This window comes from Podarcis filfolensis, assembly GCF_964270895.1.
Source record: "Podarcis filfolensis genome assembly, chromosome: 3".
NCBI lineage: Eukaryota > Metazoa > Chordata > Lepidosauria > Squamata > Lacertidae > Podarcis > Podarcis filfolensis.
This window is the reverse complement of record NC_139606.1, coordinates 22498247-22521906: the sequence shown is the minus strand read 5'-3', so window position 1 is coordinate 22521906 and position 23660 is coordinate 22498247. Positions and strand designations below refer to the sequence as shown.

At 40.0% G+C, this 23660-nt stretch overlaps 1 protein-coding gene across 2 annotated transcripts in view; it reads right to left on the bottom strand.

Moving 5' to 3' along the window:
• Positions 1-23660, bottom strand: part of KLHL29 (kelch like family member 29) — a 408337-nt gene that overhangs the window by 71021 nt on the left and 313656 nt on the right. For both annotated transcript variants that reach the window (XM_083607226.1, XM_083607227.1), the window contains exons 7-8: positions 7394-7593; positions 1200-1459 (exon numbers count right to left, since the gene is read on the bottom strand). In XM_083607226.1, the coding sequence (XP_083463352.1) occupies positions 1200-1459; positions 7394-7593 (460 nt within the window). The remainder of the gene's footprint in view (positions 1-1199; positions 1460-7393; positions 7594-23660) is intronic.

Genomic DNA, 23660 nt, shown 5'->3' with positions numbered 1-23660 from the left:
CAGTCTAGTAATAGTGGTATCACACTATGAAAAGATTTCAGGAGGATATTACATTTGCAGCTAATTCTGAAACTCATAAACTGCATCTAACTGGATGACGCATAAATTGCCTTCTATGTAAATGAAACAAGAATCACAGAGAATTGTAACTACAAAGAAAAGCTCAACAATAACTTATATTTAGGGCAATAGCTCTTGAACCTATTAGCATTTAATTCATATTCAGAATGAATTAAATTTTGAAAAGCATTTTTGGAGGGAGATGCTATAACACAGCAAAGGTGTACTGAGAGTAAATGGAACACTGTACACAGGTATATTTATTCCTTCCTATAAAATGCCAAATACTCTTAAGAATATCATTTCACCAGTTTATTCAGGAGTTGAACTGAGAGCAAGAGCAAATGTGGAGCTGAACTGATAGCAGCTCAGATGTGGAGACTGCTTGATCACTGAGTCAATTCTCCTGGCTTGGGTCGATAATGTGTGAAGTTCGTTTGCTACAAATCTTAATCAGCTAAAGCAACTGGCAAATTTACGTGCTGCAGTTGCAATTCTTTCAGCCCAAGGACAACATTTTACTATAGCTGTCCACAAAACCAGGCAGTATTTATAACCGTTATCTGAATCCTTATCTCCGTTAAGGTCAACTGCCTAGCAGAGTAACAGTCTAGAGCAGGTAGTCCCAATAAATATTTACTGGCATCTGCACAGCCAGCACAGGAATAGTGAATACTCCTCTCAGTATACTGACTTTACAAGGCAGCCACATTATTAGTATTCCATGTCTAGAGCTCTTCTGATGATTCTTGCTTCTTGCCATTCCTGAATGCACATCATTTCTTTTTAAAGCTGCATTTATTTATTTTTAAGGCACATTATCACACAATACTAATCCTTCAAGAGCCATCTTGGACCAAGCTATTTTTAGCGAGATGCATGCAGCAAATGCAAACTTTTCAATTCTAATCAGACATGGGGATTGGGTGACGGAATTAAAGGATGTTTCTGCATAGCCTGGATTTTCTCTTGGCTAACCAGCCCCCCCGCCCCCCGGTTTTGCTTTTCTGGTTAAGAGCAGAGTTGGGCGTAAAATGGCACAGAATAGCATTCTGCTATAATGATCTATTAATGGAAGTGAGAAAGAGAAAACAAATGTCTAAGAGGAAGGTCTCACCCACCCTATCCCTCCTGCTTACCTGGGCTCTGACCGCAGCATCTTTTTTAATCCACTTTATCACCGTTTCATAAACCAGTTCTTCTGTTTTTGTGTTCAGGCTGTCATTGGACATATAGGAAATGAAGTCGTCTTTCGAGATATTAAGAATCTCCTCTTGATTTGCCACCTCCGGAAAAATCTGCAGGGCATATGCCTTTGCCATATTGTATAGCTCGCTGCACTGCATCGCTTCAGCCATGGCTAATATTCCTAAGCAATTGCTAGCAGTCAACTGTTTTTCTACAATGAACATAGGAAACAGAAAGGGATGGGGAGAGTAAGTCAAAAATCCAGGGCACCTATTTCCTGGTTTTGCAAGCTGTAAACTGCCACCTAAATTTGATAGGAAGGATCCTGCCTTGTGCCTTGAGCACAAAGGAGTGAATTAGATGACCTCTGACCTCTCCAAATATGCGTAATAGGGAAACTGTAGCAGCATAAATACAGAAATAAACACAATCCTCTTTAGACACCGAGAGCTCAATGCAACTTTCTTTTTCTTTCAAATTTGGTTCCCATAGAAATCAATGGGACAAGTTAGTTGCAATTTCAGTGCTACTGAATAAGATATCCAGTGATTAGGGAACGAACTATAAGGAAACTATATAACTGCTTTGGGACTGTAAATGTGTGTAATTGTAGCAGACCCGGGGCTAACAACAATTTCCCCCCAAACCTCTGAGCTTATCAAATTAAACTAATTAATTAAACTGAAGCCAAATTAAGAGCTTCGTTTTTTCTCTCCCAGCCATCTAGACATGTGGGTGTGCATGCCTCAATATTCCTTACATAAAACCAAATTTCCATTTGCCAGCAGCATGTGTGTGTAGTGCAGAGGTTCACATCTAAAACCCATATTAATGTGATAAAATAAAACAGGGTTAACTGTGAGGATACTGGGTTGCCTGAAATTCAAAAAGCGAAAGAAGGGACGGTGTTTTGAACACGTTTTGTACTTTCTAAATATTAGCAAGGGGAGGTTAAAAGGAGCATTAAACCATCACAAAGGATGTCAAGGCACAGTATAGCCTGACAACCTCTATGAGGCTCAAGCCTGTTATTCTAGAGAACTCCATATCCAAAGACTACAAAAGGAAGCTCAGACACCTCCCCTCACAATATTACAGACTCAGTTGTAATGGGGATGGGGGAAGAATCCTTCTGAATCAGGAAAATGGGTGTCTACCCAACACACCTGGGACACAAACTGACGGAGCTCTTATAAAACTGGAACAGTGAGAGCTGTTATGAACTGCTAGTGAGGGAACTCCATTTTTCCTAAGAGGCATATTTCTCCATTTTTAGGTCCCTGAGGCCACGGGCAATCCATTTCTGACTGGTAACATGGGATCAACATTTCATGGTAGATACTTTCTTTGCCAAAGTCTGGCCAGTTTCTTCCAGTCCTTTCTTAGGTGACAGATGCAGCAATCCACATTTCACCAAGACTGCCTGTCTCCTCAAACAGAGTTTGGCCCCTTTTAAAATGGCAACTGTTCATAGAAGGATGTCCACAGACATCATAGCCAATGTAGGCCCAGTTTGCCGCAGTGACATAACCTGCATAAAATATTATCCATATGCATAGTTTTAAAGAAAATAACCAACAAGGGGCATAGGTTAAGGGTGAGGAAGTGGGGAGTCCAGGATCATCTAAGTCAGTGTTTATCAACCTTGGGTCCCCAGATGTTGTTGGACCACAACTCCCATCATCCCTGAGCTCTGGCCTTGCTAGCTAGGGGTGATGGGAGCTGTAGTTCAACAACATCTGGGGACCCACAGGTTGAGAAAGGCTGCTCTAAGTGAACCATCCTGGGACCTGTGGGTATATAAGGCGGTATACAAATTTGATAATAGTAAGTATACAGTGGTACCTTGGGTAACATATGCTTCAGGTTACATACGCTTCAGGTTACAGACTCTGCTAACCCAGAAATAGTACCTCGGGTTAAGAACTTTGCTTCAGCATGAGAACAGAAATCGTGCTCCGGTGGTGCGGCAGCAGCAGGAGGCCCCATTAGCTAAAGTGGTGCTTCAGGTTAAGAACAGTTTCAGGTTAAGAACGGACCTCTGGAACGAATTAAGTACTTAACCCGAGGTACCACTGTAGTACTACAACTTCCATCATCCCAAATCACTGGCCATGCTGGTTTGGCCTGATAAGATCTGGAGTCACACTTTAAAAAGACTTGTAGCATTTGTATTGTAACAGAGAACTTGGGTGAATGTTTTGCCAGCCAACACACCATCCTGTTTGAAGTAAAGAGTTGGGGAAAATGTGGTTGGTGACTTGGATGTTCTTACTTGGCCTCCGCTTGCCAGTATTAATAACAGAACATTTGATTAAGATTCAAGGCAGGAGACCCCAAAATGAAAAGGAAGATACGTCCGTCACACTAACAATAAATAGTGTGCAGAAATGATTATCCACTTGCTCATAAACAGCTTGTTCTCCGCTCTCACAGCAGCACAATATATTCTGTTTGCAAGGCACTGTTTTATGTTAGAATGCTTAATAGGTCTCCAAGTGAAATTTCAGAAATAATGATAAAAAATGTAACTTACTAGTCCTTGGGGTTGCTAAGGTGTTGGGTGGTTTTTTTTGTAGTATTACGGAAATGAATCTTAAATAAATTAGATTTAATTCTCTTGACCTCTTTCTACAATTTAAAGAGCCAGTAGAGTTATAATACTACCAATCTCTTAACAGATTGCATGTAGAGCAGCATAATCCTTCTCCTCCTACTGCTTTTTCCCTCCCTCATTTAACCCCTGGTTAAACTTTACGTAAATGTCAACTGTGGTTAATCAAAAGTAATTAAGGGGAAAAGTTTGGAAACATCATCTTAACTAGGAAGATAATAAGAAGGGTTCTTGTTAGTGCTAACAGCAGTGCCAATATAACACTTAAAACATGGTAGAAGAAGATAGGAAGAATTTGTGGAGGAAGTAATGATGTTAAAATGGTTAAAAGACAATAAGTATTTTATCTCTAGGGGCCCACAGTCAGCAATACAGTGGTACCTCGGTTTTCAAAAGTCTCGGAAGCCAAATGTTTCGGTTTTTGAATGCTGAAAACCCAGAAGTAAATGCTTCTGTTTTCGAACACACCTTGGAAGTTGAATGGCTTCCACTACGTGTACATGTTATTTCCCCCCCAAGTTTTCTGCAGACCACCCTTTGCTCCTTGGCTTTCAAACGTTTCAGAAGTCGAACAGTCTTCTGGAACGGATTACGTTCGAAAATTGAGGTACCCCCCTGTACCAACTTCTGAAGTTCCTTGCCCCCACTGGTCACCATAGTCAAGAATAAAGGTGGCATACTTATTGTTTCTTGAAGCTGTCTGCACTAGTTAGTATTATTATCTAAGTTATTCAACTTTTTTCTTGCCGCAGGCAACTCACAGTGTCTTTACAAAAACAAAACACAATGAAAGGTAAACAAAATCTCATACACTTAATTAAAACCAATGTGAGGAACACTTTAAATGCCCACCCTCCAGATTATGTAATTTCTTCCCTCCCCCCCCCACCCCAGCCCTTCACTTCAGGGTTTTCACTCGATTTATAGTCAAAGTTTTCATGGGAAAGTTCATTATCTGGGAAATCATGGTTCTTATTCCCCCCTTAAAATGTACAAAATGCAAAACAAAAACAAAACACCAAGCCAATCAATCTCTAGGCCAATTTGCCTCTATGACATACTAAGAAGAACAAACGAGATCTTCCACAGGTGGCTCTTAGAAGAACTTTAGAAATAGTGGTTTGCTTGTCTTTTTGCATTATAAGATTCTTGGCTAGCCCAATGCAAAAATGAAAAATGAGGCCAACTGAAAACTCCACTATCTCTGAAGCTTAATCCAGTAAGAGCTATAAATAAAAATAAGCAATTATATTTTATGAATTCTCTAAATGAGAATATAAACCTCTAGTTCCCCATATATAATGAAACTTACAGCCAACTCTCCCAATTGCATAACCATAACACGGTTCACTGAATTCACATATTGAGTATTGGAAAAGGAAAATCTCACATTGATTTAGTGGAAATAAATGTATTTTGTTATAGTAGCTGAATCTTTAGAGATAATGTGCATGGATATGTCTGTGGATCATTATGAAAGCCATAAAATCTATTAATTTAAAACACACTGGAGGGCAGCTATTAAAGGAAATCTGCACCAGCACAGCAAATGCCATCTAATATCCAGTTTTGGAATAGATGCGCGCAATTTGGACAAAACAGATGCAAGGGAAGCAGGAAACGCAAGGCCCTCAATCTTCTATGCTCACATCAGAAATTGAACGTTTGGATTATCCTTCAAGGTATACTGTGCCAGAGCATGATGCAAGGACAGGTTGAGCATCTCCCACCACAGGAGATATGAGAGGTTCACATTTAATGTGTAATTAGTGATGCCACCAAAGTTCATGATGGCTTGGATCATAACATAAACTTGTCCCACTCATAATGGTTGGCTGTGGTACTAAGGAAAATTGGGAGCCTTGAAACTGGGATGCAGCAAGGAGCCCTAGGGTGTGCAGTTCCTAGGAAACACCCACTTGTAGGTTAACCCAATTCCAGAACTCTGAAGAAATTACATTTCTCAGGACCTTGAAGAGAGGCCTTCAAATAATCTGCATGGCTGGTACCACTGATACCAAGTAAGAAGGGGGGTAGCAGCAACCTGTGGGGGAAGTTATGTCTGTGCGCTTATGATGTAGTTGAGGGAGGCCTTTAGACCTCATTTTGTTTCAAATGATGTCATCCGCAGTGTGAGTGAGCCCACATTTCAGAACTGGCACCAAGTCCAATTCTGAACGGGACGTGGGTGGTGCTGTGGTCTAAACCACAGAGCCTAGGGCTTGCCGATCAGAAGGTCGGTGGTTCGAATCCCTGCAATGGGGTGAGCTCCCGTTCCTCAGTCCCTGCTCCTGCTCACCTAGCAGTTCAAAAGCACGTCAAAGTGCAAGTAGATAAATAGGTAGATAAATAGTAGATTCCCGCTCTGGCGGGAAGGTAAACGTTGTTTCCATGCGCTGCTCTGGTTCACCAGAAGCGGCTTAGTCATGCTGGCCACATGACCCGGAAGCTGTCTGCGGACAAACACCGGCTCCCTCGGCCAGTAAAGCGAGATGAGCGCCACAACCCCAGAGTCGTCCATGACGGGACTTAACGGTCAGGGGTCCCTTTACCTTTTGCCAATTCTGAACTGAGGTGGGGGAGTTCACTCATCCAAACCTGCTATTCCTTGCAACAATTCTGCCCTAGCTAAAGCCATTCCGAAGGACAGTTCTAGCATCTTAGAAGCTGCTCTGGTTTGTGAGGCAACCTACCCTACTGGTTCTGGAAACTAACCTTGAGCTAGTTAATTAGCTCTCCTCCCTGCATATACCTCCAGCCTTTAAGGGTACAGAGAGCTAAGTGGGAAGGGTATTTTTTTTATGATGGAGATATGAACCTCTCACATCCCAGGGACAAAAGAACAACTCAATAATAATAGTAATAATAATAATAATGATAATAATAATAATAATAATAATAATAATAATAATAATACTCAATGCACAAAGAAGCACCCTGTGACCTGTATATATTACGTGAAGTAAACATAATTTACTCTTCAATTTCTTTATGTTTCTGGAAATTAAGGGCGAAGGACATATATGCAGGACTCTGAAACCCCATACCTAATCACTGGACATCTTATTCAGGAAGCTATTCTGCATACAGAGATTATATTGGACACTGCCCATAAACTTCCTAGCATATTAGCAAGGACCAGACGCTTGTATTTTCTTTTATATGCGAGTTGAGATTCTTGTGGAGGATGCCCAATAGCACATCCAGTGCTTTTAATGTACTTCTGCAGCCTCAAGGCGTGCACCCAGCCTTGGTAAAAAGTCCACAATTCACTCAAGTAAGCAATACTATTTGCAATGCAGCACACCATGACTGGATGGTAGCTGTACTTCAGGTGCCGTGAATTTAACAAGACCACACTGCACCTGAAGTACAGCCACAAACAAATAGTGGTCTGTCCTATTGTAAATGACATTTAACCACGAATTTTATAGAAGAGTTGCACATGGTGGAAAATTCTGAGGTTCGGAATCAAGAGAGAGAGAGAGAGAGAGAGAGAGAGAGAGAGAGAGAAACAGCATGAATTCTTACCTAGAAATGACACACAGACTTTGCAGAATGTATGAAACTGGAACTTGCTGGCAGCTTCCAGAAGAGTTTTGGCATTGACGGAATCTATTACTAAGGAACCTGTATAAACAAACTCCAGCAGTAATTCCAGGACATCCGCCGTGAGATTTGATAATTCCAACTCCAGCTTCTCACTGCTTCTGCTACTGTCCCGGGGTGACCTAGCAACAGCAGACAATGAAATTCTTACAGGATATTAACTTTCCCCCAGTGGTTGCCACTTACTGATGGCTTGAAAATCATACAACAATTCACTGACACAGAGTTTTGTTGTTGTTTAAGAATTGAAAAATACTGTATCTTTTAAAAAAAACAATCAATGAACTTAAAAACACTTTATTACTGGATCTGAAAGAGAAGAGTCTTGCACACCAAAAAATACCAACCCAAACATTATTGCTATTCTGCATATTCATGCAAAAAAATAATAATTTGCAAACCAACCAACCAAACAAAAATTAAGAAGAAGATGAGCCAACATTAATGAAAATGTGGAATAGGATTAACTTTCAAAGGGAAGCAATACATTTTCATGTTTACATTCTGTGTCTCTTCATCTTTGGATAGTGAAAACAAAGTTCCCTGTTTTCAAGAGAAAAGGTCACTTGTTCCCCGCCCCCCCCCAGACTAGATCCTTCATACAGAACATTGGACAATACCTTACAGGTTATTTAGGGATACATTTATGGACCTTTTCTATAAACCAAAGTAGGAGAGGAACAGTTATAATGGTTCTGAGTTTGACATTCAAAAAGTTGCGGACTTTTTATTTTATTTCAAACCCTATAAATTTTGTGTGCATATTTGTTTGACTTCAAAAAAATATATTGTTCCCTTTTAGGCACTAAAAGAAAAGAAAAACAAAAAAGGAAGAAAGGAGACCCCTCATGGAATTGCTTTGAAAACTGAATACAAGACAAGATAGACAGACAAAATGGTTAGAGCGAAAGAGGGAAGGGTTTTTTTTTTGGAACAACAACAACCAGCTCTGCCACAGGAAGCCAGCAGCCATCCTCTCGAAGTTTCATGACCGTGGCCTACCGGTTTTTCCTGCATAAAGTGCTAAACAATTTGGTGATCAAAATATCGCCTGCATTTGAATTGTGCATTAGTGCTTGTGGAACTATCAGACAAAATATATAAATAAAAATAAAATAGATACATGGAGTGGGTGGTGGGTGGGAAGGGTTCAGTTCCTAACCGCTGGCTCAGGGTATAGCTGCAAAACACTAAAGTCGGGTTATACCTGAAAGACAAAATAAAACAAAAATAAAAATGCATTTGGTAACGTCAAGAAAAGGGGAGGAAAGACTGTTAGCGCAGGAAAGCAAATGCCTTTAAAATGGTTAGAGCCGCCAGGACCTTCTTTTGGAAGCGTTACACTGATCTCAGTGGAGGTACAAAATCCAGTTACTCCGCCACTGACACCCATTTCAGAATTCACACCAAAAAACTGTAAGTCTTGTTAAACTTTTCGTAAAAGGGTCACAAAAGACCAGTTAGCTTTTAAGAGAAGCGTGGAATGCAGCAATTTCGCAAGAGGCCTTGTTTTTCAAGGTATGTATCTTGCTAAACAACTTTTACCGGCTTATCTCCAAAGAGTTGGGGCAAGATGAAGGAACATGGATCCTCCATCTTCTTCCTCCCCTTTCCACTTGTTTTTCCTCTACCCAGCTCCGGACTCAAAGCAATGACACGAAATACCTCAGACATATGGATAGCCCTTTCTAAATGGAAGTTTGGTGGTTCTGACACAGAGGAGTCTCTGTTAAGCCATGGATGCTACAGAAACTCACACACAGCTCTAAACGTGTGAATTAACAGTTTAGACCATTTCAACTGCTTGATAAAACTAAGCACACGAGCCTCTAAAAATTCCCAAAGCTTTGCAGATTTGCTAAATTTAGGGATGGAAAGGTACCTTCATTGGAGGCTGGTGCATTAGCAGAAATGGACCGTGGCTCCTCAACCCCAGCATGTCTCCACTTGTCTGCTTTCTTGTTTACAAACCAATCAGGGATGGCTCTCCTCGTCATTGGCTTTGGCGCCACTGGTTCCCTGCAGGTCCTAATGTTCACCATCTATCCCTGGTTACCTCTAATGGGGATCTCTATACCTAACGTCCCCTCACTGTGAACTCTCATTTATTTGTGAGCATACACGCACTGAAAGCATACTGATGGTGCAATATAAATTTCAACAATTTGCTTAGTATTTGGTTGTTGGGTTGCAAGTTGACAAATCTGCAGCAGTCCTTCCCTCACTCAGCAGTGAAAACATGGAAGGGAGAGACTAATCTTTGCGCAACACTCAGGAAGTCTAAAACAGAACAAGGATTTAGGTGAAGGGCGTCTCTACTGATGCTCTAACCACGAGACCATCCTTAATGTTTATGCAAGTTCAGAGTATTAATAAGTGGTTGTCCTTGCTAAGCTTTCTCTGGAGATAACAGAAGCTAACAGCAGCGAGGAAGCTGTTAGCAGCCTTAGCTATGATTAGAATAAAGAAAACACAAATATTAGAGACAACTCCACCCTGGAATAATTCAGTGATAATCTCTTCTCCTTTGTAATACACCAAGCTTTAAACGGCTGTTGCAATTGATTAAACACCAAAACAAAGCTAAGGTGTTTAATCAATCACAAAAGCCTCTTATGGAGAGCATAATACCCAGCGGAGATTATTGATGTTACACAACCTGCCAGAAATGGAAAAGAAAATTGTATCCCTTTCTTCTTCTGGTGACAGTTTTGATATTGGCAAGATGCTGCAACCGGGATGTTCGTGCAGCATACAGATCATGGTAGGCACTGCTTAAATCCATGATTTGGATTCAAATACTGAGAAAGGGTCTGCTTCAGCTACCGCCAGAGAACAAGTTCAGGTTTCACGATGGTGAACTGACTTGCGCAAATTTTGATTAGATGCCAGATGAGCTACTGGCTGAAATTGTCCCTATGAGATGGGGAAAAGGTAGAGACACATTTTCCCATCTGCATCTATACTGGAATTGTTTTTACCATGTTTTAATTGTTTCGTTGCTTGTGTGTTTGCTGCCCTAGGCTCCTTCGAGAGGAAGGGTGGGATTGAATGAAATAAATAAAATAAATGAGTGAATTTTCAAAAGGAGCAGAAAAGTTGTGTGTGCAAACAACCAGGACTAGATAAACTCTTAATTTGCAAACTCAGTTAAAATGTACATCTGTAAACAGAATTAACTAGGGGCTGGTTAACTGTTCTCTCTCAAACAGTTGGGTTTAAATTTCTTAATTTGTGTACAGGGCAGTGTGCTAAGCAGATTTCCCGTGAATATATTGGAGGGCATGTTCTTCTCTCAAGTGAGAGAGTGAAACAAAATGGCTTTGTTGTCCTCAGGTAAGCAGCAAACGGAAGCAGGGCTGTAGTGACAGAGAACCAATGAAATGCCGCCAGGCACATGACAAACGGCCCACCCCACCTCCAAAAAGCGCTAAGGGGAATCCACATTTAACAATGACTCTGGATGATAAACAAGTTATTTTTGCTTATTGGATTATCTGTCTAATGGAAAAATCCATATTAAATTGGGGGTGGGGGAGAGAGAGTACAGGCTGGTGTTTTGATGAGGATGCTACAAAAAACTTGCATGCATGAGTAGCACTAAATCTACATTAAATTCCCATATGGACAAGCCTGGAGAGAAAGAGTAATTGCTAAGTCACTGCCCTGGTGCCACTGGAACGCAGAGCTCTGCTTGAAATACAGAACTATAAGAGATTCTTGAACAACATCTCAATAAAACAGCAGTTGGACATTCCTAGGCTGCACAGGAAGTTTCAGCTACTTTCTGTTAATTCTGGCTGCCCTAGATGTTTATTTCACTACACAGGAATGGTACCATATGAGTTTTTCAATTGTTGTATTCATTTGGATTCAGAACTCCTTCCCCAGTCACCTTGTCTACCTAGTATGGAACTTGCTATTTGTGGAAACTATTAGTCACCTTCCCCACCCCTTTTGCTCTATGAAAAGCAACTCATAGGGACATACAAATATATTCTGCTAGCTAGCATACTTCCCCCTAACACAAAAAATGTTGCTCACTGGTTCTGGGGCAATTTTATCAGCAAGATAGCTAGTACTGTCAATCCATCCCCATCCCCATCCTTTCGGACAACACATGTCTACTTAGGCCTCCAAGCAGGAAGATGTGTGTCTCTGGAAGACTTATCCCCTACCTCCCCACCTGCAATGTGGGGCTCTCACTGATTGAGAGGGTTGGTGTCCCTTTAAAAAGCTGTTGCCTGTGCTAGCTGCAGCTTCCTTACAATCAATTATGGGATTTCCCCCATCCTTCCTCCAAGCTGCAGCTGCAGCCTCCATCCATCACTTCCTCCTTCTCTGATCGGCAGAGGTTATTGGACAACTGAAGTTATCTGGCTGCAGCTGTTTAGAACAATCACATTTTAAGGAGACCCTCCCATTAGAAAATAAGAATTCGTGGGGGGGAAGGCTGGTTTGGCTGCCCCAAGGGTCTATTTAGGGCCCCCAAAAATCAGTTATAAAAATTCTTACAAGTGTTGTAAATGTGGTGCTATAATGCTGAAGTGAGAAAAGTGCTGAAAGCCTTTGGTCTCTAAATATAGGTCCACATTCTCCTGAATCACTAAATGCCAGTTATTCCTTCTTAATACTTCATGGAAGACATAATGAATGCCAAGTTTTACTGTAGCAAAACATTGAATAATGTAAGTAGACATAATACACTCAGGAAGAAGAAGAAATGTCAAAAAATGAAATTTGTTTCCATACAATTTTATATGTCTCTGTTAGCTTGCATGTTCCAGAAATCAGCAGATGCATAAATGGGAACAGCTGATAAGTTTTGCTCTTTGCCCTAAAGGTTTAAATAGAATGATGTCATTTATTGGCCTTGTAATCACTGCCCACATTATAAAGGTCAAACTTTTCACACTGCGGCAGGAAATCAATCGTTTCTCCCAAAAACCCATGGGGAAAGAAAGTTTTGTTTCTCGAGAATAATGTGTAATAATAAACAATTTTAGTCTTTATCAGCTTGGCAATCTTGGAGAGTGAAAAGCTGGCAAAGCCTGATAGATAAGCTCATTAAAATTAGGAAGTGATTTAGTACAAGACTCAAGATTTATCAGGAGCTAAACAGCAACACAATTTGTTTAGGTCGGTGCTGAGACAAGTTAGGAGGAGAGCTTAATTTTATGTAGGCTGTCAGGGAATTCTTTCAGAATTGGAAAACGTGGAGCCTACATTGGGTGATGGATACTCTCACGGTTGTACCAGAAAGAAACAGATAAGATATATTACATTAAAACCCTGCTGTAGATCAGAGTTTTAACTATCTGGAGAAAGTTATGTGGGGGCATAATCCAAGTAAAAATAAATGTATTTGTAACATGACCTGCCCACTTAGGCTGCAATCCTTAACCCCACTTACCTGGGAGTAAGCCCCATTAAATTCAATAAGCCTTATGTCTGAGTTGACATAGTTTAGATTGTGCTATTAGTTAAGCTAAAATAATGGGGAAAAACTTAGATAGAAACAAAATATGCAAATAAAACTTCTTGTGCAAAGAAAGGGTCATTTGTTATACCTAATCCATAAGACCCAAGCGGCTACACTTTTCCCATTCTCCTTTTATCAGCTTATTTGAAGATAAAAGAACAAAATGCTTCAAAGGGGTGGGGGGTGGGGGAGAGAGAGAAGATTTAGATACAGATCTAAGAAAGTGTGTTTGCAACCATCTTAAGGTTCTTGCCTTTAATTTATGCCTGACATTGCTTCTGAGATTTAACACAGGCATATGGTCCCCCTTTGATGATTGATGGTGGTAGAACTGTCTTCTCCATCTTCCCTTAGAAACCACCACAAAGTCAAATTTTGCCTTTCTGTATGCGCTTGTACACAAGCACACACACATCAAGATATTCCGTCAATGATTCTCCCCCCTTCAAGCAGCAATATAGCTCTAGATAATAAAAGTCTCCTCCACGATCAAGGTGACATTTGGGGAGATAGCTGTATCCATCAGTCTATGGATGGGCCTCTAAAATTCCTGAAGTTTCTTTTGCTATGGCAAAGCTACTTAGGCCTCATTAAATCCACTAACCATATTTATTTGGGCTGATTAACCATCTGATTGTCTTTTGAAGATTGGCCATATTCTCTCTCCAATTCTTATTACATATGGAAAGCTACCTATACATATTATAGACAGCTGTCTTCTCTCTAGTTACATGCTTGGGTTAACATTAACAAGTAAAAACAAACTGAGGATGTTAAAAATGAAGCCATCTGCCAGAATAATAAGTGTGAATAATGTGAAATGTGTTATATAAGCCCTGCAACTTAGAACAGTTGGTCTGGTGTCATTTCACAGTGACACACCACCAAACTGTGAGAGGTATTCTGTGCATGTAGAACACAACAATAATCACATATATGTAACCTCCAAACCACACCTCTAATTAAAAATAAAAGTAATAGTGTTAGGGAGAAATACTGGCTAACACACTAGTCAGGCTGAACATTGTATTTGAGAACTTTAAGTCACTGCACTGTTCAAAGTTGAAATTTTAAAGTTATTTTATTTCAACTGGCTAAAACCAGGCAACACCAAGCAACCACAGGTACAAAGCACAAGTAGTTCATATGAGATTAAACTAATTTGAATTAGTAAAAACTTGTTTGGAACTGCAGTAGGTAATTGAAAAGATGGAGCAGGCTGGGGACTATAATCTATAAATCCACACCAGATAATTTCGTGAAGAACACTGGACTACAGGAACAAACAATCTGAGGAACGATTGAGTCTTTGTTGCCATCATGTGTTTCAGAGGATCATGGTTCACTCGCCAGTATGGTAGGATTAAGGCACCACCACGAAATTTCTCTGTTACAAAAACACTAACTATGTCCACCTTACAAATAAGTCCATCAACATTTTTACTAGCTTGCATATCATCTGTCATATTCTGCATTCAGGCTGCCAAAGAAAAAAAGACTTTTCCTATTGATAAAACCGTCTTTGCCTGGTTGCCTGGAAGAAATTTTGACTTGTTGCAACCAGCCAGGCAAGCAAACACAACACCAAAAAACACCCGAACTACAGGCTTTCATGCTCTGGGTTTCAGGACCATAGCAAACGTACATATTAGATGTCCTGCCAGATTCTTTTATTAGCAGAGAATGTCTCTGCCAAGCTGTTGAGCCATCTTGGTTCTGGCTCAAAAGTCAGTGCCCAATCTTTTGTTGCAACATTCTCTTTCACCTCTAAGTCAAGGGCCTCTGTGTAATCCCCCTTATCCTGTTGTTACTGCTGTGAGTTCCATTAGCAGACAGTAGGCAATGAATGGCTTCTCAGGCATGCTGGCCGACCGTTGCTGTTCATGCCCATATTGCTAATTTAAATTCCAAGCGTCTGCCCCACCCTCACAATCAGACTACCAAATGTAGCTTTCCTTGGCTCAGCTTCCTTTTGGTGAGGGATGCAATTAACTTTAGAATAAATAGTTGTTCTCTGTATCCACTTAAAAGGAAAAACAAGGATCTGCTACCTAGATCAATGGAATAAATAAACAACAATAAATTGGTTGCCTTCTCTGGATGTCTTGTTTGGTTCTAACAGAAACAGGAAATCCAAGATTTGAAAAAGCAGAATGAGATCGCAAGTGGAGATGAAGTTCTACTTCTTTATTTTTTGTTCTTAACCTTCGTAAAATTGTTTTGGTTGGCAAGCAAAGGACACTACGGACCTCATGAGGCTCATGGGTCTGATACTTAATGCAGTCATATTGTAAGAATTCTGTTGAAGTCTTGCGCAATGTAAGCTGAATGACTTTTTGCAAGGAAAGAATGGTCCTCAAGGAATTGAAAATTTCAGGCATAAAAGAACAAAGTGAATTTTAAATTCCCATTCTTTGATTTTCCCATCCTCATTAGTTTTGAACTGGCCCCCCTGCATGTTTATTATGGGATCAACAACAGAGAAACAAGGGATCAACAACAGATAAACAAGGTCCATCTACAATTTACTCCCAGCTATGAAGAGACACTGTTTACTTCAAGGAAAATATAACTTGCGTATGAGTCTTATTTAAAATTCCTTATGAGCTCATGGTATACAGCACATCACAAGGTACATCACATCCAAAGCAATGAATTTCCACAACATGCAATATGCTATGACCTACACATAATATAGTTAATTGGTTAGAGCTGCAGGATAATTAGTCAAGTAATTTAGAACCCTTCCAAAGTAAAATGAATGCCATAAAGCATATGTAATATCTGTATCTATAACAGACTTTATTACAGCTTGAAAATTATATTATGGGCTTTCCCCAATAAATGTGCAAAGTATTATCTTTATCTCATTACATGTTTTGGTAGGGAAAAAAGTTTTTTCTGCTTCTATATTTAGCACCACTTAGTACTATATTTAATTAAAATTTTCATGTATTTGTCAAAAATGTGACATACCTAGGAGAGCAAATTGTTATTGTTGTATCTGTTCTTTTCTATGTGCGGATTTATTTGCCCCAGGGGATGAAGATTTGGGAATTCTAGTATAACATACCGGGAAGGGAGAGTCTTTCGGCCTATGTTTACAACTGCTCATCTTCAATAAGATTAAACTTTCAGTGATGCAAATCTATTTATTCAATATTCCCTGTCAATCTGCTGCCCACCACTATTATTGTCACATCAGTGATAAATGAAAACCAAGACAAATGGCAAATGCTACATGCACAAAAGAGGGTGCCAGAACATTAACTAACAGAAACGATATACGTTCAGATGAGCTCGTAATGCCATTCAAAGGATACGGCATAATCTGAATTGGGATGAGCTTAGCATGTTAGACAAGCGTGTTAGTAGCTGAACTCACATACTGAATTACAAATCTGTTTCCCTGCTGAGCCTTTGGGTGGGAGGCAATGGGAGGGGAAAGGTTTCAGACGTAAGGCTTAAACCAGGGGCAGAAGAATGAGTCAATTGTCCTTGGAACTACAGCGTTCCTTGACCTGCTGCTCTTCCTTTGAAAACTTAAGACAGAATGAGCTCCCTCAAGATAATTTTCTGTAAGAACAAAGAGCCTGGGCCAAAGAAAAGTGTTGGCACAAATACGAATGAAAGTATTTCCAGAAGCCGGTACGTCTACTACACTACACAATGGCCCACTTGGCTACAGAATTATGTCAACATTAAGCAGCTGAAACATTCCCAAGGGCTCAAGGAACGGCAGACGATAGAATAAATAGGATAGAGAATATAGTTACCTCCCTAGAAACTAAACATGTTACCTTACTTCATTCAGCCCTGATCTCGTTTAATCATATTTGCTGCACAATAATAGTAAGAGCCTAGAACACAGCTGTCATTGTCTGATGTCTTTCATTCAAATGTGGCAAAATGTATGTGAGTAGATTCATGGAAATCTCCAGAAATAGTTAACTATTCTCCAGAAAACTGAATTTTGTAGACTCTGTCATTCTCATATATTATCTAAGTGGTATATTTTCATTATTTGCCAGGTTTAGGTATGAACTATTTCTAAATACCTTAAATCTTTCCCTTTATTACATGCATATCTTGCCTAACATGGGGCTCCCAATGGATTTACATTGGATTTACCTGCTTGCTTTCAGCTTCTTGATCATTCGGTTGTTTCCAGAGCTTGTGGGTTTATGTCTCTTTATACCAGCCAAATATATGCACTCACAGAGTGCTGGTGTGTGTGTGTGTGTGTGTGTGTGTGTGTGTAAGAGCAACATAAAGTATAATAGAGTCAAATGCAATTAAAACACAATTATGCAACACTCAAAGGAAATGGGCCTAGGATTTTAATGACAGTTCTGCTTTGCTCAATGTTTTCAGTGGGAAAGGCACATGGAGGGGTTGTCATAACCTATACAGCTAATCAATCTGAGCATGTGCTGATATAATGAATGAAATGTGAGGAGTTTCATTTCATAGCCCTGATGAAGCACAAAGCCCAATAAGGGGACTTGGACAGCCTATTGTTTGCCTGGGATATCTGCTCCAAGACTCCTGTGAGGAAAGGCGAGCGAAGAATTGTTGACCACTTTGTACAATAGAAAGTGCTAGAGCAGTTCTTAACTATAATCTACTGTTCAATCGCTTCAGGGTGTTTTATGGGAAACAATTCATACACGACATAAATAAAACTTTTCTAAACTGAGTCTAGGGATTCCCAATTTTTTTTAAATGAAAGGGCGTCACCACTAGAAACTTCTGTCTTCTTGTGAGACCCATCCTGCTGATTCGTCTACTAGTGTCATGTGTGGCACTGATCTCCTACTTCCATTGATGGCAGCCAGAAGTCCCTCAGCTCTAGCCCAGTCTTTTTTTTAATGAGGAATAATTGATTATATTTATATAGTGCCTGCAACCAAAGGAAGCACACACATCTGCTTTATCGGAAGGCTTACAATGTAAAACACAAATAAAAGGGAAGGGAAGTAGGTGTGAGAGAAGGGGAAGAAGAAAAGACAGGCAGGCAGGTGAGATGACATTTTGAACATTGGAGCCATTAGGACAGGACTTTGGAAACAGAATGAGCCCTGACTCAGAAGAATGAGTAGGAAAGCCTCCCAAATGCAGGAGGCAAATGCTGACCACATTTTGACATAAGGAACACAGGCACTCAATCTCTCTGGATGTTATTCACTTAAGACGACTATGTTTTAAGTCTAAAATCAGTTAACTCGCCCTTTTTGGCAACTTTCTGGGCTTGTTTTCTATATACACTCACATATCCTTTTCTATCCTCTATCCAGGCAAGCAAGAGGTACAGTGGTACCTCGGGTTACAAACACCTCGGGTTAAAAACACTTCTGGTTACAGACTCTGCTAACTTGGAAGTAGTACCTCGGGTTAAGAACTTTACCTTAGGATGAGAACAGAAATCGTGCGGCAGCAGTGTGGCGGGAGGCCCCATTAGCTAAAGTGGTACCTCAGGATAAGAATGGACCTCCGAAATGAATTAAGTTTGTAACCAGAGGTACCACTGTATTATTAAAGAGTTCAAGGATACAATCTAGTCAGGCTAAAGCAAAAAAAGGAGGGTGCAAAGTAGGGCAGATGAGGGGTCTGGCCTGGGTAGTGTGTGTGGCTTTGGGAGAGTCCCAACAGTAAAGGCTATGTTCACACCTGGGCCTGAGGTTTCCCACCTGTGACTTAGTGGAACCCCTGGGTCATGGTGAATCCCTGCAATACTAGGCAAGAGAAGCTTCCACAAAAAGAGAACTCCGTGAGTGCAAGGGCATGAATAGGTTGATGGAGCAAGCTGTAGAGAGAGAGAAATAAAATGCCACTAGAACACAAGGGTTGAGGAAGGTCACAGAAATATACAAAAGATTAAATAACAACTGGGTAACATAAAAACTTACTGATAAAAACCAACAGTTTGAAGGGAAAGCACGGAGGAAGAGATAGACAGTGGATGATATAATGGGTCAAAGGGAGGTACAGAAGGCAAGTGAGCAAACTGTAAAATAAGTGTAAGGTAAGAAACGGAAAGCCTAGAAAGAAGGACTGCCTTGATGTAGGCAACTGAAGAGTGCCTATAAAGGCTTTGCAATTATATTGTACATAATGAGGTGCGCTCTCTCTCTCTTTCTCCCCAAGACATATCTGAGTCCTACAACAGCTAAAGCCATGGAGAGCAACATCTGAATTATCTTCATGTTCAAGAAAGACATACTTCTGAAGACATTTTAAGTGAATCCAGGCGACACCATCTGAACATTTTGTTTGAGTTTCTGCATCATGCTGCTTTTGCCCTCTACCCATTTAGATATAAGTGTCCCTCATTTAGATAACTATTCCCTTTTGCCCTTGCTTATCAAGTCCCCAAAGCAGCCAGGATCAAAAAGGGCCATGAGATGTGAGTAAATATAGCTAGGTCGTGCAAATCACCTTGGCAAACCACTGTGTGACAGCCGTGTGGCTCGCTGCAGTCTAGTCAGAGCAAGAAGCAAGGATTAGTTTGTCAATTCTTGGATAAGATTTGCAGTTCCATCTAAAGCGAGTGAAAGACCTAACAGTAAAAAACAAACAACCACACAATAAAACAATAAAAGCTGCTAAGGAGGATGTGTGAATTCTGCATCCACAGTTTGTAGCATTCACAAAATGGATGTCAATTTGAGATGGGTTGTGAGGTTTGAGAACGATCCTGTCTACTTTGATTTGCCAGATTTTGCCTGCTGAGCAGGTCAACGTTCTTTCCTGTGGCACTTCAAAGGAAATATCCAGCATAAATCTGACAAATTCGGTAATTGCTGCCAGGGCTGTCAACCAATTAAAAAGTTATTATACTCAATTAACTGCTTTGTTTTTAACTGGCTGGATTTATAATGTAGCTAATTAAAATAAATATGACACCATCTCAGTATATTGTGCTATTGCGACACTGATATTACATGGTTTGCACTGACAGCATGCAAGATGCTCCTTGTATGCCTGCCTGTATGATCAGTCAGGCTGGGGAGAAGAGAGATGGGGGAGAAAGCTTTTTTGGTGGTGGCCTCACAATTATGGAATTCATTCCTTCTTTGCCAGCCTTTAATTTGGAATGCAAGTCTCACCATTTGTTTCAGATGGTCTTTGAGTAAAGATGCTGTGGTTATATAGAGGTTTAATTGGTTGGGAGGTCTGTAAAGCTTTAGCTGATTCTAAACCGGTTTTATTAGGCTGGTCCGAGTCGATTCTTTATCGTGGCTGGTTTTAATGATTTTGAAAGGGAGAGGTGATATTTTGTAATCAGTTGGTTCTTGCTTTGTATTTTACTATTAAATAAAAGGCTTCTTTGGGAAGATAGTTGCCCTAAAAGGTGGCATATAGCTAGTTTGAAGAAATAAAAAACAAATCTCAACTTAAGCATTTTCGCTGTCTGAAGTTACAAAATGAATGTGTTGCTGATGGTGGTAAAAATTTTTTAAAAAGCCTCTGTCTGAATGAAGAAATATTCAGAGGTGTCCTGATTCAGCCGTTACTTACATACATAGGAACTGTAGCATGCCCAAAGAGCTTCTTTCTCCCTGTTCGTTTTAATAAAAAATAAGATCCCACCAACACAATGTGCTCATTATAGCACCCATGACCATGCTTTAGCTCAGATTCCTGCATTGGAAGACATTGGACTACATGACTCTTGGGTTCCCTTCCAACTTGACAATTCTGTGATTCTATGGCAATTAGGACTAGGCTTGTGGTTTGCAGTTACCACCAGCACTGAAAACTTTTATTGGCGCACATCTCTGATCAAAATTATAATTAAAACCTTCAATTCAAATATTCTTTCAGCCCTGTAGTCCAAGGCAGACTCAGTAAAAGACAGGCCAACTTCCATTCTATACTTTTGCTCTACGTGGAAGGAGTTAAAACGCTTTTGGAACTATCAGTGCATTTTATCCAGAATCCCACGAAAATATGTTTTCCAGAAGTCTGGGAGTTGTGCGACATCAGACCTAACAGCCAATTAAAATGTTAAGTTGGGATATGTGCCATGCTTAACAAAACAAAGCATAAGTACCCTCAAAAAGGAAACCACCAATAAGAGCACGGGACTTTTTTTCCAGGCTAGTATTTCATTGACTTAAGTAAAAGAAAAGGCATCTTAAGTATTCTTTGCACCTCCCCTCAGCTGTAAAACAAATAGTACACTTTGTTCTTTCCATCAAGCCCATCCCCTGGATTTTATAACGGGTTTAGCAGAAACTGTTGACAATATTTCTCTGGCTGCAGAGCACAGGTTGGATGCTAATGGAGAAGTCATAGAATCTAATTTCTCTTCTCATTTTGAACGGGGAGTGGAAGAAAGAATCACTTCACAATGCCTGTTTATCTCCTTGTGTCTGAAGGAAGCACTTTATGAATATTCAGTCTGCCTTCTCCCGTACAGAGCTAAGGGGAGTCCTCCTGGTAAGCGGCAGGACTTTAAACGCCTAGCAGATTCCATATCTAGGACAAGTTAGGCCCCTTAGAAATAATAATTAGAGAGCTGTTTATTATCACTTGCTTATTTGCTCCCTCCTTGACTTTATGCAATGTAAACACCGACCAAAAGAAGTCCTCTTTCCAGACAAATGCATGGTTTTCTGAGCTTCCACTCTCCTGAATGTTCTCAGCAACTGGATGAAACCAACAATATCAACAACAATGTCAGTGGACCCTCGCCAGATATGTAAAAACAGAAGAGAAGTAAGAGCGTGACTTTGAGAATTAGGGATGAATGAGAAGTTTGTTGGGTTCACATTTTAATATGAATCTACCTAATTTGCAATTGTCAAACTTGCTAAGGCCTACTGGGGAAGGTCTCTCAGCTGCATCTTTTTCAGCTGAGGTCTGCTACCTGGTTACACAGAGGGGAAGCCTTCTTGGAGACTAGAATGCCTTCCGGAACTTTCTCCCCCCCCCCTCCGAGATATGGCTGGTACCAACACTTCCTAAATTTTCAATGCCAGCTGAAGACCTGAATATCTAATCATGCTTTTGTTGGAGTTTATTTAGTGTCACAATTGATGTTTATATTTTAGCTGTCTGGCTATAGTTTACCAGCCTTCCTTTTTTCAATTTGTATCTATGTTTATGTATGTTGGGCTTGTTTTAAATTATAACTCAAGTCTGGAATTGCATTTGCAATGCACAATGGGAAAGGAATATTTTAAATAAATAAACACACAAAATATGTGATTTGAAATCTAGTTATTCTCCAAAACTTACACTTGCCTGAATATTGCAATGCACTTCTCTAGCCCAAGAGGTTTTTTTAAAAAAAATGCACATATCTGGGGGACACGAACGTCGAAATGTGTATATTTATGAAAACAACGTACAAAACTGAATTATATTAGGGAAAATTGCTTGCAAAAATGTGTATTCAATGCATAAATTAAGAGAAATGCGAATGAAAATGTTTAATAATTTTTGTGCAGGCTTTTTTTTTAAAAAAAAAATACACACTGATGTAGAAACAGGGTGAATGGAAAATGAAATTTGACAGTTTCAGCCATGCCTACTGTGAGTACACTGTTTCTCTTTTAGCTTTTCCAAGCACGGAAGTTTAAAGAAGAAATGTCAAAGGCACAGCTGCCACACGGTTTCACAAATAAAATAATTAAGGAAGTAGAGTGCCCTTCTAAAAAAGAACAATTTGGCCTTGGACTCATTAATTTCTAATCTCCTTGGATGTATGCCACATACATGCTCTAGGCCACACAACCACCATTAAAAAGATAACCCAAATAGTAAAAGAGGGAAGGAATGCTACCTTGATTTGTGTGTGTGTGAAAGTGTGTAGCAGATTGATTCCATAATCTTTCCCTCATCCCCATCTCAAAACATACATATGCCAAGGAACCAGTTTTTGCTGCTATTTCACACCAAAGCACCACTGTCTTCAGCTATAAAAGTCTGCAAATGTTTCCATTTAGGTTAACATTGAAATAACATACCAATACCAATACAGGCAGCAGTAAGAAAAGGTTTGGAAATAAGACATTCCATTACTATGAAATTGTAGACACTCAAGGAGCTGAGCTGGATGTGAATATTGAGTAAACCCGCCAAATGCACAAAAGAGAAAGGTTGAGAGGTTGAAAAGCAGCCAAAAAGGAAAAACAAAAACAAAACAAAACGCCACGCCACAATTCGGAGCCTTATAAAGAGACTAATTTTAGGTTCAGGTTACGTTCCACAAAAGTTTGCAGACAAACTATTTCAACTCTAAGCTTCTATGAACAGTAACAAGGATGTGCGTGTGACAGGCAACCCATTTGCCTTGCTGTGAATAACACAGGAGGCAAAACGCACAGCTGATTCTTTGATAAAATGTAGTATATTTTAATCAGTCTTCATATTTTGGAGGGTACTTAAGAAGTTGGGAGATTTGGCCAGAGTTCATGTCTAAGAGCTGTTTTACTTGACACGTTCTGAGGAATTATTATTAAATTTGCATAGCACCCTTCACCTGTACATCTCAGGGCAGTGCACAGCATAGAAATACAAGACAAAAAAACAAAATACATAATAAAAACAAGAACAAAACAAACCAGTAACCCCCCATTATCAGTTCAGTTGAAATGTGTATGTGGTAAGCCTACTTTGAGTTCTGCAAAGAATTAATGATCGGCTGTTGGCATACCAGTGATCATTCTCAGCGCGGTCAAAATATTCATACCAAGT